The sequence below is a fragment of the Ips typographus genome, linkage group LG1 (assembly GCF_016097725.1).
Source record: "Ips typographus isolate SLU linkage group LG1, UJ_Ityp_2.0, whole genome shotgun sequence".
Lineage (NCBI taxonomy): Eukaryota > Metazoa > Arthropoda > Insecta > Coleoptera > Curculionidae > Ips > Ips typographus.
Genome location: NC_138422.1, coordinates 6,550,540 through 6,566,079, shown reverse-complemented (window position 1 = coordinate 6,566,079; position 15,540 = coordinate 6,550,540). Strand labels below are relative to the sequence as shown.

At 37.1% G+C, this 15,540-nt stretch overlaps 1 protein-coding gene and 1 long non-coding RNA gene across 2 annotated transcripts; one reads left to right on the top strand and one right to left on the bottom strand.

The window, feature by feature from the left end:
• Positions 1–4,249: 4,249 nt before the first annotated feature.
• Positions 4,250–14,725, bottom strand: LOC145731461 (uncharacterized). Its single transcript, XM_081983270.1, has 2 exons — positions 14,219–14,725; positions 4,250–5,682 (listed from the first exon to the last, which is right to left on the bottom strand). Exons 1-2 carry the CDS (start codon positions 14,333–14,335, stop codon positions 5,410–5,412), a joined length of 390 nt encoding a protein of 129 aa, XP_081839396.1. The 5' UTR covers positions 14,336–14,725; the 3' UTR covers positions 4,250–5,409.
• On the top strand, positions 12,763–13,893 carry LOC145731468 (uncharacterized). Its single transcript, XR_014178807.1, has 2 exons — positions 12,763–13,219; positions 13,286–13,893. It is a non-coding gene; the product is annotated as an uncharacterized LOC145731468 (long non-coding RNA).
• Positions 14,726–15,540: the final 815 nt, after the last annotated feature.

The following is a 15,540-nucleotide window of genomic DNA, read 5'->3' as shown; positions in this document are numbered from 1 at the left end:
TGAGCAGACTGAACAAATAGCAAACTAAAATAATGATATTTAATAGACAAAATAACAATTCTTTATAAATATCAGAAGTTACAGGATATGAAGTCGTAAACAGAATATGAAATGACAGAATATTAAATTTCAATTTTTTATAATATCTGCGTCTAGAAATTTTGACACGAGTAATTTCGAACTATTATAATCCACTACACTTCAACTTTATCTATGTGCTATGACCGTCAGTGTAAATAGCCAATTAGACATAGTTTAAGTTACGTAATGACTCTCTTTACGCACAGTTGCAAAAAAACGCACGTGTTTAGGTCCGCCAAAAATCAACTGAGCTAATACTGAAGAAAATCTTTTTCGTTTTCTCTTCTTGATTTATAAGAGTATATTATTATATTTATCTATAATATTAGATGGACATGTATTCTTATGGTTTTAATGTAAATACTAATTCGTCTAAAATATCAAATGCTATAGTAGCAAAGAGAATACATCAAATAGATTGATGTGTTTGCTCCTAGACCCAGATTGACTTTGATTGCATCCTAGACAGAGTTTCACCAATTTTATACGATAAGTCAGTCAAAATAAGTACCTTTTTGAGAATGCATTATTGTAACACTCATGAGAAATACAAAAGTCTCTCATCTAAACCTACGTTTTTGCTAAAACTATATACCAAAATAACCACTGGGTAGGTTTTAGCCTCTGTGTTAAAGCGGAACTCCAAATTTCAATATTAATGACCTCATCCTTTGAATCTGAACCACTAAATAAACTTTTAACTATATTTTATTACTTATTCCCTACTCTCTTTTCATTTTGATGAAGGATGCTCTTGGAAATTTTATTAAATATGATAAACAAAAATTATTAATACAAAATTGTAGACCATATTAATATGTTCACAAAACGGAAATGTAAATAAAAATCTCTAGGAAACAGCCTCAATTTCTGATTACACGAAAAACTGGAAATGGCATCATTGTTTACTAATGATTTAAAGTTTAATCAATTGACAAACAAATGTATGCACGCTCAGTTTTCTATCGTAGTCAAATTAGGAAATCAGTAATCATTTTAATATAATAAAAGTCTGGACTTTGGTCCGTAATTTGCCAATAGTCGCCTGGAAGACGCCGTACTCGCCCCGACATACTCGTTGCTTAACAATGCTCCAACATTTTGAATGTCGACATTTTGGCAACTACATCGGCGCGAAGATAAATACAAATTCGAGTAGTCGAGAACAATACAAGAATATGCGGTACATTCCTTGGCAACGGTTCAGCTTTTAACGAGGAACAATAAAATTGTTTTATAGCGGCTACTGCAGGACAGTAGTTAGCCGTTAATGGCCGTAATAAAATCGTGGAGGTCTTCTCCGATTGAAGTGATGCTCACCATATGCATGGCACTTTCTCTGATTTACAGTTTAGTAGCGGATACCCCTAACTATAGCCACCTGATGTTTATTGTTTTATTGCTAAAGAGATAATGTGGTGTTGAATTTCAATATGTAGGCACATATACCTAAAGTACATAGGACGTCTGTTCATCCTTCTTCGACTTTACGACATATTGTTTGTTCATCAATTAAAATAAGATTCACGTAAAAAGTTGACTATTACCTGTGCTTTTACTTATGTTTTAGTGACTTGTAATAGGTTAAGTTATTGTTATGCTAATAAGTTTTGCATTTGATGTTAGGTTGTTCAAATTATTTTCTTATTGGAATCGGTAATAAAACTCTGGAACTGGAATGGAATAGAACTGAAAAGGTTGAAGCAAGAATGAAAGTAAAAGGAGAAAAAGTGGTATAATTTATGGATTTTGCCAAAAGGGTCAATACATACCGGGTGATCCACTAACAGAGGTCATCATCCATATCTGAAAAACTTTGAAAGATACAGTTTTGAAAAAAGAAGATCCATAACCAATGTGGCTAAGAAAAAATCCTGGCATTGTCTACATTTACACACTGGAAAGAAAATGGTCATTTCAACTCAGCAGACCACACTATCTACATGTCCGGAGTAAGTGAAACTGGAAGAAATGGACTCGCATCTCTGGTTAATAAGAAGTGCACCAAATATGTGGAGAGCTACAAGGTCATCAATGATAAAGAATATCATTTAACTCTAAACCAGTTAAACTCCATATTGTCCAGGTATTTATGCCAAGAACTGATCACTCACATAATGGAGTGGAAGCTGAATATGAAAAGCTAGAGGGAGTAATTTCGAACATACCGCAAAAGGACCTTCTAATTGTGACGGGCGATTTCAATGCCAAAATAGGGAACACTAAGAACGATGACCACATAAGAAAAATTGTAGGGAAATGACTTATCCAGTTCTGCACAGATAATAATATGACCATCTCAAACACAATATTTAAACACCATCCCCGACGTCTATCAACATGGACGTGCGATGTGAGGTTCACAAACTTCTAAAGTCTAGCCTTACCATAAAACTAAAGACTTTCACTCTCTGCAAGCCTAGTCGAAGATTACCGATACCCGAAGAGAGACCTTTTCAAGAAATACTTCGAACTTCCGGCCCCGCGCCGACGGAAGGAGACGCAAATCAAATGTGGGAAACGATCAAAACATGGATCGTATTTAGTGTGAACCAAACCACGAATCCAAAACCGATAAAGAAAAAACACTGGATGGCGGAGAAAGAACAATAGGTCTAATAGATGACCGGAGAAGACTAATCCTGACCAAAACCATTACCCCAGAGAAAAAAAAGGCTCTTGACAGGGAAGTTCACAAGTCTTGTAGAGACGACAAAAACCAGCATGTCGCAAGGGTATGCTAAGAACTTGAAGAACATGCAAATACCAAACAGATCCCACGAATTATACCTATGATATTGTAACACTTTACTGGGTTCTTTTTGATTGTAACTTCCGCGACTGGACTGGAGACCGAGCTGCGTTTTCCCAAATGGTTGCCAACTTCAGATATCGATGGGGCACTCTAAGAAGAAGATAGTTTCCATGACAGCCAGAGCATGACAGAGTTAGTGGAACACCTGGTACATGTACAAACCAATAACTTTCGGTGCGTGGTCGAAGATTCATAAATTATTTAATTTTTGCTCCACACCGTACACAACATATAGATACACTTAGTTCTTAGAGAAACACTTTTATGAAGTACTAGTTTCAAGATGATGTCCTCGTCGGTATTTGAACATGATCTTGATTGGCGTATATCTGTGTAACGAAAGATGAAACTGTCAAGAAATATAATTTTGAAAGTACGTTTTTTACTAAGTTACGCAACAAGAGAGAATGGACTAATGAATTTGTTAGTTACCGTCTGGGCCAACACTCCATTAGTATGCGGATGGGTTCAAGACATACTAGGGAACAGGAGCAGGAGTATTTGGGGCAAGAACCAATTATTTGAGGACAATGGGAATATACCCCAGTATCTTTTAGGCGGAAATTCACGCAATAGAAAGATCTTCTGACTGATAGTCAGGCAGTCGCAATAGCGCTGAGCTGGATCATAGTTAGCTCTAAAATGGTATGGGAATGTGCCCAGGCAACATTTATTCTCATGAAAAAACTTTTTAAAACTCACGATCTATCGATTGTCCTGCAAATGAGGATGATTAGAGCATATGTCTTTCCAGTTCTGTTGTATGGGGTCGAGAAGCTGGACACTAACAGAACCCACAAAACGTCTACAAGCTCTCGAAATGTGGTTGTACAAGAGGATGATGAGAGTAAGTTCGATTGAAAAGATCACAAATGAGGAGGTGCTTAGAAGAATACATAAAGATACAGAAGTGGTCAATACTGTAAAACAACGAAAACTTGAATATTTCGGACATATCTTGAGACACCCAGAAAAGTATGGTATTCTATATAATATAGGGTAAGATTAATAGTAAGGCAGACGGAGAACTTCCTGGCTCAAAAATCTCAGACAGTGGTTTGGTCTCGCCACTACACAACTTTTCCGAGCGGCTACCAACAAAATAATGATTACAAAAACATGATAGCCAGAATGATCGCCTACAATCGTTAAACGGTCATGGCATTTAGAAGAAGACGAGGATACAGTCACCTTGCTATGGTTCGAGGACGCAGAGAAATCGAGGAAAATGAGAAAGTAAACATTCTGGCTAAAAAAGAGACCGGGACTTATATAGGACCAGAACCCTTCTGTGGCTTGAGGGATCACACCTCACCGAAAGAGCCAAGCTCTAGGAGCAACTCACTGAATTGACTCACTCTAGGGGGAGTAAGGAGTAAACAATTTGTGACATTAAGCAAATGAAAGCTACGCTCACTCACAGGTTTCCTCTCAGGCCACTTGGAGCCAATAGGCCTACGAAAACGCGGAGACTGCAGATTCTGTAGGGATGATGAAGAGACTTCTGAACACCTGCTTTGTGAATGTGTTGCAGGATCCTAGTAACGGGGGGCATAATAGACCTCAAGACCGCAGTGCATTGTCATTCCAACAGCTCCAATCTGCGACGTATAGCAAATCCTACTCCATCAGTACTCGTATTTCGATCCTTAACGTAATACCACCGCAATGATTTTCTGAAAACTGTTGTTATGCTATAAAAAAGCTCAATATTTGACAAGTTGTTCTGTGAACGTATTTTCTCATTGGCTAATTGCAAGATTGAAGTGTTGGCGTCAGAGTGGCGCTCCCGAGGCCGCGACCAGATGTCGGACCGCGATTCCCAGAAATCGGCGACGAGATGTCACCAGAGTGCAGAGGCGGCCACGGCTGCACTCTCGATTGTTTATTTCGAGTTCGCGTTCAATTGTTATGCAAGCCGGCGGCGCCGATCAGTCGATATCTATTGTTATTTCTGGACGTAGGAGGCTGCAGGCTGGCCAGATGCGGCTGCCTTGCAGGACTGACTTTCATGATATTCGTTCTCTTTTATTATCTAATCGAAATTCCTGCTCTCATAACATCTCTCATCTCATCTTTTTGTTTAGCTTCGGAATCGTTTAAGAAAATGATTTAATTTGAAATATGTTAGGTATAGTCTTTTTCTGAATATTGATCACCTACACTCTAAATCAGACAACACAATAACTCATTATTCTTCTTCTATTGGCCTATCTGATTACGGGGCGTTGGCTATCATCATCGCATCTATGCGGATTTAATTGGCTGTGAATCGAAGTAGTTCAGTAGATGTTGCTCCAAACCATTTTTGTAAGTTAGCCAGCCAAAATATTCTTATTTTCTCAGGCCTTCGTCGACCATCAACTTTACCTTGAATTATGTTTTTCTTTAAAAAATCCATATTTAAAAAGCTTGTAGCTTTCTTTCCATAGCGTCTGACAGCGTCCAAGCCTCTATACATCTCTACACCGTACAGAAGAGTGGATTATAATATCTACTCTTTCTCCGTCCTTTTACCATCGAGAGGGTATGATGTAGCGGCATCCACTGTTGTTCTCCAAGCTTCTCTGTCCTGAGCGGTCTGCTGGGACTCCTGTATTTCTAGTCCAACTAAGGGTTTCATCTGGTCTATCCATCTTGTTCGTGATCTTCCCCTCGCTCGATTTCCATCCACATTTGCTGATTCTGGATGTAAGGCTGGTTTGGATTTTCACTTCATCGCGAATAGATGCGTTGGTGCGATGTTCCATCCAGAGAATGCGCAACATCCTTCTATAAGCCCACATCTGAAAGGAATAATAAACAGGCAAAACTTTGGTTCAGTCAACTAGCTCCTTGTTTAGCGCGTGCAAACACTCAGATTTGAGGGGTTCAAACACTAAAGGTCAGGGGATCAAAGCGACACCGAAAGCTGCTTGAAAGCAGGGAGCAGGATTCTCAAGAGAAGTTTTGATATAATGTCACAGAAGAAACTAATAATTGGAGGTTTCTGTCACATTCTGCATACATTTCTCTTGGTAACTCCTTTTCCTCATTTCCAGGATTTCGCACCCAGATTTACTGCTAGTTTTCTGACTAGCGATGCTAACCGAATTTTCCAGAGCACGTTTTCATCCAGAAGAGAGAAAAAAGAACATTTTAACCAAAACAAACCGAAACAGCTGGATTGAGGATGACAGACGGTTCACTCACAACGACAGCCCGCTGACAGCAGCAAAGTGAAGTTAACCATAGAAGACTGCAAAAAAGTGCTGTCATTTGACAAAACCTAATAGAGCAGAATATTTTTATATTATTTTTATTTATATACAATGTCATGATTGTTTATGACATGCAGGCAAGGCAGGTCCTATAATATTGAAAATACCAATGTTTACTATCTCGAACACGACAATATTTGAAAGAAACTGATCAGGAACCAGGAACTAAAATTATCTAGACTAAGTAACAGAATCTAAAAATAGCATCAGTTGCTTAAACAGGGTTAGACAAATCGCTTTGTAGGACGACAAGGGATTAGAGAACTCAACGGTATTCTATAGGAAGACAATAGCATAGTTAAGAGTGGAGTAAGTATGACAGCTGAAAGAAATAACAATAAAATTATTGGAAGCAACAGGAATGGACTATTGGAGGCATGCCGCCGGTAAATCAAAGTTGAATGGAGTAAGGAAGAAAAGGATCAGAGAGATTATGTGAGCCAAACACGCTATACCAGAGGACATTCAAATAAACCAACTTAGATGGTACAGGCAGAGAATGTAAGAAAATTGATTACCAAACCAAGCACTCTAATAGACGCCTCAGGGGAGAAAGAGGAGGCAAAGACCCAACCTGAGCTGGAGAGAAAGGATACACAAAACATCAGATCTAGAGGGTTAAGCGAAAACTTATGGGAAGAACGGTGGACAGAAGACGGTGGAGAAAGTTAGGAACTGATATACCTATACCAGTACACATAAATAAATACTTAGGCTGGGTTTTCACTCAAAAACATACTTTGATAAATATAAACATATGGGATACGCGTAAGATAAAGATAAATCTTACAATAAAAGTTAAATCAGATATTAATTGTTCATCCTACAAAATCTCCCCCAGCCGAATTTAGAAGAAATATATTTACGAAAAACTAAAACTAAATTGAACTTTTGACACTGTAACTCCAAATCATCCACTTTTGGACTATGGTAAGTTGGGTTAGATCGTCATATGTAAACCTCAAGAATTTGTGGTAGCATTTTATTTGTACATTTGCACAAGTAATCAATATATCAATCAAAAGGTAATTTTCGGTAATGGATAAATCTTGTGTAAATTACAAAATTGCATAATATCAAAGCTTGTTTATGCAGTCAATGGTAACATTGGCGTAAAACATACTGATTATATCAACAGCTTTATTGGTGAACAATCAAGTATAACTCAAGAAAAATTTACAAAATCTGACAGTTGACGTCACTGATCAACCATTCATGCCTAGTTGAAATATACTTGCCAAATACGATTGACGTCATTTCCTAGTTATGTATGTGTGCGATCGCATTCTTTCCGCTTTTATAAACAGTGAGCCTGTTTTTGTGAATGTTGATGTTTTGCGTAGTTTGCATATTGGCAATAATTGGGGCCGGTCGCAACAAAAATACTGACGAAAATAATGATGCTTTCTAGGTAGTACGAAACCTAAAAATAGCGAAGGTTGTGACCGCCAAATCCCCGAAAATAGCTAAAAGGTTGATTGGGACTATTCTCAAAGAGGAAGCTTAGCAAGATATTGGTTTGTGGGGTGAAGATCGAACAGGAAGATAATAACTAAATTGGTTTTATGTTGCAATATTACCTGTATTTCTGACAATTGTTATTAAAGTAACATTTAAATACTTCCGTATTGTATTTGCCAAAATAGCAAACACGTAACCCTAGATGATGTTTGTGACAATTATACTTTTAACAAAAAGCCAATAATGGATAATTTAAAATTCTTTGGTCTTTTAGGCATATAAAATAGTCCAGTCATATGCTGAAACACAAAGAGGAGTAAAAAATCGTTTTGGTTTAAGATTAAATTATGTCAACCTACCCATCAAAGAAATAAGTTATAAAGAAGTGGAGTTGTTTGGTTTATGCACAATGCACAATAATTCGTTTTTTTAAAAAAGAAGGTTAAAAATAAATGACTTTTGAAAATAGTAATTGAGTGGCAAAATTAAAATTTTGAGAAATCTTGACTTGAAGTATAGTTCTATTTTGCTATTTTATGATTCTGGTTGGATACTTTAAACTTAATGATTTATATTTTTTTTATGCATTGTAAGCTTATTTTTTTAGTCTTTATAAGCCTTTTTTGCAAGTTAATATTCAAGCTTTACACTTTTTTTAAAAAATGCCACTTGATCTCCTTGGCTTCTGACCCCTTCAATTATTGTTGTTACCAAATAAAATAAAGAAGTAGATGGGTTTACTTAACTTATCATTCAAACATAGGATATATTCGTTGCTTATTTTCACTGAATTCTGCTTCCGAAGTTAGTCATTTAGCGAACAGAATAGATAATATTTTCTAGTTTCTGCTAGAAGATGTATTACTAGTTGTTGAAGTATGGCAGAGACAGATGATGTATTTACTCAAGATTTTAACAAGTCATTATAATGCATGCATGTGCAAAAACAATAAAAAGTGCTTCATTGGCCAAGACTTATTACAATTAATAAATTTTATTGACAAAGCAAAAATGAAAATTTGTACCCTACCAACCAAGCATATCTAGATAATCTATTAGACAACAGCTTGTCTCTTAAATTACTTTTACCCTTTTAAAATCTTAGCTATTTCCCATCCCAAAGGTCAGGTGTGGTGGTCTTTAAGCCATTATAAGTGAAGTATTCTCTAATGAGACTAAAACGAGGGTTATGGACAATCTGTCTCGTGAAATGGTCATGTTGACAATCCGGAAAATTGGTTTCGTTTTTATAAATAGCGTAAGCAATTTCTAAGACAGACGCATCATCCACAAACACCGTGATGGAGCCAGACAAGTGAATACGAAAACAATCGTTAATAAAAATGACAAACAATAAAGCATCAGCCAAAGACACAAAATGAATATGATCGGAGGTAGAGGATTTTATCAACTTTTTTAGCAACACCACGAAAGCCTGCTAGTTTCTGCATCACGATACTGTGGTTCACGCAATCAAACGCCTTAAATAAGTCAGAGAACATTGTTTCAGAAGCCTCCTTTTTTTTGATATTCCAAAACAAATTTGATAAGATGTTATCAAACATAAAATCAGATGTACCACTTGGATGTGACAGTAAATAAGGTTACATTCTACGAGAAGTGGCTCTATAATCTGTGTATCTGTGTATCAATTCTAGTATTTATTGACCAAACCTGGTTGAATATTCTAGAGAGGTCATATCAAACGAAACTAAAATTTATTGTAATTTTGTTTTTATTATAGAGTTACTCTAAAAGGTCTGCACAAAATCCTATGACATATTGTTGACATGAAAATAAGCCGATTTAAAGCAACTTACCTTAGTCCGAAATTGCTCCGTTTTCGAGATACAGGGTGTTAGTTGAAAAATAAAAATCTATTTTTTTTTATTTTTTGTACATTTTGTAGAATATTACTTTCCAATCTGGTAGTCAGAGGCTTTTTGACATGCAAAACCCGAATTTGGACAATTTGGACAAATTTCAGGTGACAGTATTTTGGTACCATATCGAACACTAAAAACTGTGAAAAAATTACAAAAGTCAATATTAATTCAAATCAATTTTTATTAAAAAAAACCCTTCTCAAAGTTCCAAATTCAACATTAACTCTTTATTGTAAGTTAATGTTTTCTGTGTTTTGTCGGTTTTTCTGTTTTTAGATTCTCTGAAGGCGGTGGTAGGTTTTCCACCGAAACGTCAGATAAGATGGAAATCCCGACCAGCAAAAAAATAATGTTTTTTTACCGATATTTTCTTAAAAATATTGAAAAATAGGAGTGGTCACCTTTAGTTCCACCCTGTTTTACACTCTTAAAAATCTCTGATAAGAAATACAAACAGAAAAAGCACAAATTTTTCTTAAACTGTCTTACTTTAAGTTCAGTCAGCACGTTTTTGACTCTATAAAACAGTGACTAACTTAAAAGTAAATCTCTACAGCAAACATTGGCTTATGGTACCAATCTGTATGGTCGGCGCTACTGAGGACGAAAACAAAAACCGTATATGTAAATGAGGCGTTGGCCGGTCCATTTCGAGAACAGCAAAGTCAAACCGACCATCGGTATTATTAACATGAGCCAATAAAGATAAGTCTCACAAAGAGCCAGACCCGTTCGTTTGAGTGGCGTCCATTATTACATTGGCGCCAGCCAGACATCGGCCATCTATTCACGAATTTGTACGCCCCGCGTGGTTCCATCAGACAGGTACCACTTCGTAACCCTCCGAGTGTTTATTGTGCACTCCTCCATTAGGCATCTTTCTTTTCTACCGACCATGAGATGTGCATTCTTCTTTCTCCACACCTTACACTTTCGTCGCGATGACGTTGCTTTTTCCCAGGATTCCTTTTTCATTACGCCAAAGGTGTTAAGTCATAAATTGATGTTTTGACAAAGGCGTTTCATTTTTAATAGCACGAGGCCTAAAATTACAGCTAGTTGAAATTTTATGAGTGTTGTTTTTGCTAAAAATACCACAAAATGTTTTAAAAGTCATTTATCAAAAATAGCGAGACTTTGATTAAAAACCATCCCGTAAAATTAAACTAATATTTACAAAATTCCAGCTTCCAGTTCACGTGATAGAACGGATCCGCATTGCAAATGAATGAAAACATTTTGGGAACACACCCACAGGATACATTTTTTTTTTCACTCGTTCGGGTCATGTGTTTTTGGTATTGAAAACAGAGTTTTAAATTTAGACGTTACGTTACTTAAAATAGCCGTCGAAAGTAGCCAGATGCTCGGAATATTTTTAGGGTACTCCCGTGATATTGAACATACTCCAGTTCGAAACAAAATAAATTAGCCTCGTGGGCGTCCGAATTCCAGATGAGCATTTAAAAGTGGCCAAACCAGTAAACATTTGGGGGATTTCTCGGGAAAAGCGATCTTGGACGTTTTGTTTTCTATATTTAGGTTGTTGGAATAATTTTCCGACTTCCTTCTAACATAAATATTATGAATTTTAGCTCACATTTATACTTAATTACTATTATTATTATACTTATTATAGGATGGCTGCTAAAACTGGATCTATAGATCGACACAACACAACATAACCATAGCATATAAACTTAATACATGAGACACCACACAGCACATCACAAGAGTGCACCACATAATAGCCAAGTTTTAACTTTTCTGTTGTGCTTATGGATCTAATCAATCAAAATGAGTTATTTTTGTTATAAAGAAGACCCCTTTTTTTATTGATAATATTCAAATGTCATTCAAATGATAATTAGCTGATTAATTTGCTGGTCTTCTAATTTAATCTGGAGTTTCTCTTATTTTCTTGTTATTGTTAAATCGAGAGTAACAAAAAAGCCCATACGGCCTTATGTCAAAGAAATCTTAACATAATAGAATTTAATTTAGATTCGTATAAAAACAATTAAACATAATGCAACGCGTAATGTCATAACTATAATCATAATCTAACCTCTCTCTCTTACATTTTGGTGACAAACCAATAACTTAACAGTGACAATTGATAAGCAGCGCTTCCACAACTGTAGCATTATCCTGAATTACATGGTATAATTTTGCATCATACTGTACACATTTTTGCAATATTCTATGAACTTCAGGATTATTATTTTCATATATTTTTTTTTTTAGGCCAATTGAAAAAAACGCCAACTTGTTTTTCGTTGTTTTGAACAGAGTTTGGTTTTGTGTAAAATTATTGTCCTTTTTGCTCTCGGGAGAGCATGGTGACATCATGTTTCTATTGTTCGGATCGTATTTCTCCATCCTGCTCTGTCCTGAGCTGCAAGAGAAGCTTCTTGCAGACCGTGACCAATGATTTCTTTGGTTTGATCCACCCAGCGCGTCGGAGACCTTCCTCGTGGTCGTTTACCATTGATCTTTCCCCCCCCCCCGTCGCCATTTTTAAAGTCCATGTCTCAGAGGCATATGTGGCAATGGGAAAGATCATTCATCATCATTGCGGTCTATTATCATAATTTTCGTCTTCTTTTTGTTTAACGTAAGGCCATGTTCTCTAGTGATCCTATCCACACACATAACAACACTTAAATGGAACAGGGTCTGGACATGTAGCAAGAGTGACTAGATGGACTTATATATTGTCCTCTAATTAAACGTGACCACCCATAAATTGCATACCATCTAAACTTAACTCGACACACCATGTAGAAATCACTATGTACAAAGACAACTTCACATATTCAATATCACGGCGGAAGCCTACCACATGAAGATTTCTGCGGGCAAAACAAAATGCATGGTGATTAGTAGGGACCCCGAAGGTGTAAACTGGAAGTGGACGGCAATCATAGAGTAGGTTATAACATTTACTTACCTTGGACTTGATATCGCTAGCGACAGAAACAAAACCGCAAAAGACAGGCAATGAAAGCAACAAATGTTAGCGGATGCTTGAGAGAAACCATATGGACGAATAAACACATGACCACTGAAAGCAAAATGAAAATGTATAAAACTGTGAAACCGATTCTGACTTACGCGGCAGAAACTCGAGCCGACATAAAAAGAACAAAACAGATAATGAGTAACGTACACATGAAGACTTTATTGAAGGAAAAGAGACTGGGATAGTCATGACATAAGCTAACATCTAAAAAATAAAAAATCTTACAGCAAAAGATCAAAGAAAAGAAGGACAACCTACTGACAACAACAACAGAAACCGAATGAAAGGCAGACAAACAGGAGCAATCCTAGTCACACGACGATGAAGAAGAAGAAGAATTCTGGGGAAGAAGTAGTAGTCCATATTCTTTCAGTGGAGTTGTACAAGTACGAAATGTTATTATTATTATATGTCCGAAACTAGTAGAGCAGACCTTACCCTTCGAAGGTTGAAATAAAGTATTGTGGAGACGACTGCGTGTCAATCCCTTCCTTTTGTAGAATTCTGGGGGTTCAGGAGGCTCGCGCTGGCGCAATAGCCTAGTAGCTGCATCATTCAACCAATCAGGCAAGCAAGCAGCAGTGCAGTTAGATGTCTATTGTTACTACTTCTAATTAGAGCAAAAAAAATTCTTTGGAATGCAACCCAATTTTTGAGAAAAGCAGCGGGTCAGGAATATTTACAAGTTAAGGTATGAAGTTCACGATGTTAATACTTCAATTTACATATGAAATGTTTTATTTTGAACCTTTTACAGGTTGCAACGATCATGGGAGTCGCAGGTGCTTATCGATGCAACGAATTAACTTTTTTGGATATCAGCCAAGTCCAAGACAAAGGCAATTACTTCCATGTGCTCATTCCGAATACGAAAAGAGACATTTCAAGAAGCTTCATGATTATTAAAGAAGCCTTTTCAGTCAATGCTGTAGAAATATGTCGAAAATACATAAAGTTGCGACCTAAAACTGCTGATGGAAGATTCTTCATGCGATATGTGGATGGAAAATGTACTACACAACCTATAAGCGTCAACACAATTTTGAAGACTTTTTCAAAAGTGGGGTCGTTTCTTGGACTCCCTGATCCAGAAAGTTTGACCGGACATAGAATGAGGCACTTTTCGGCAACATTATTGGTCAATCCTGGAGGCGATAGACGATATTACCACTCTCAAGCACTACAGAGGTTGGAAGTCGAGTACGGTAGCGGAAAGTTATATTGAAGGTTCATTGTTGTTGGCCTCTATAGTTCTTCAGAAACTCCAAATCAAGTGGTTTCGAAAAATGCAGACCAAAATAAGTTTGTTTTTGAGGTAAATGTTAATGTTAATAATAATTCCAAATAAAATACTATAAAATGGAAGGGTGGAATTTATTGTGATACAGCCTACGACTACAGCCTAAACTGGTCATTTATAGAAAAGTGAAAGCGGAGTGAGAACATGAGAGAAAACAAACTGTTGACAAAAATAGGTACTACTGACTTTGGAGGTAAGCGTAGTGTTATGAGTTTAATGCACGACAGTGTATTAGAAGGTCTTTAATCCACGCCATACAGACGTATTAAACCTTCATAATATACCGGTCGTGGATAAACTAATACTTATATTGACAATGTTGATGAAGTCATAAAGTCAAGCAACAAACCTCCTAACCGACTGTCCGACCGCTTATAATTTACTACTCACCTGGCACCTAAAAGTTCCCAAAAACAGGTTCACCAAAATCAAGTATTTTATAGCGCCTTTTAGGTTCGGCACCTCTATTTTTATCATTATTGCACCACAATAAAAATAAGAAGTCATTGAGTGTGAATCAGTTTTAGTGGAGGCGGCAACGTCGCACCGTCCGGATGCTGCGTGGACCTGACGGTGGCGGCGGATCAGTGACCGTGGCCAGCTGGCGCCAGGTCCCGTCGTAAATAACGCCGGGCAAGCGACCAAGCTAACGGCGGGGAATGCCACCGGCCAGATGGTCGCCTAAAAGACTAGCCGATAGTCAGTTGCACCATTAACTTGTTTGTGATAACTGACTGTAAAATTGAACAGATTTTAAGGTGTATTGTTTGCGGGAATAGAATGCAGTAGAAAAGAAACTTTCTCATAACTTGTGGACCTTTCTACTTTTATTGGATTTTTATAACGGGTATTTAGCAAGCTATATACTTGCCAAATTCCCTTTTTTATTCAATTTGTATTAATTATTTTCAAGAAAGCATTGAAGACATTGATATTGACTTCAATGGACTTCCTATAAACAACATAAAATATGCAGATGATACGGTTATTTTGGTGGAAAGCATAGAGGAGCTCCAACAACTTTTAAACAGTGTTACGAACGCAGGGAAATGGGGCAACAACAACATAAATACTTACAAAGAAAACCAAATTTATGGTAATCAGCCACACATCATGCAAACGTTCAACTGAAGCTGAATGGGGAACAGATCAGAAATTTCAAATATCTAGGATCTCTTATAACAGATAATCTAGATCCTGACGTAGACACAGGATAGCACACTTTACATTCTATGTAGTGAAGTTTAAAATGGGTTAAATATAACTCTCCGACATCATCATCATCATCAGTCAGCTTCGCTGCGTCCACTGCTAGACATAGGCCTCTCGTAACAGTTGCCACGTATCTCTATTCTGTGCCGCTTGCATCAAATCTGATTTGACGGCGCCGTATGTCATCCGTCCATGTCGGTGGACGCTATTTATGTTCGGATTTTTTTGGTCCATCGGTCGTTCGATCTTCTAGCAATATGCCCAGCCCAGTTCTATTTTAAGGTGGCTATTCTTTCCACAGCGTCAACGACACCGGTCCTTCTCCATATTTCATTGTTGGGGATCCTATCTCTAAGGCTTATTCCCAGCCTTGATATTTCCATAGCACGTTGCGTAACTCTGATTCTGTTTATTGTTTTATTTGATAATGTTAGCCTCTCCACTCCATAAGTCATAACAGGAAGCACGCATTGGTCAAAAACCCTCCTTTTTAAGCATGC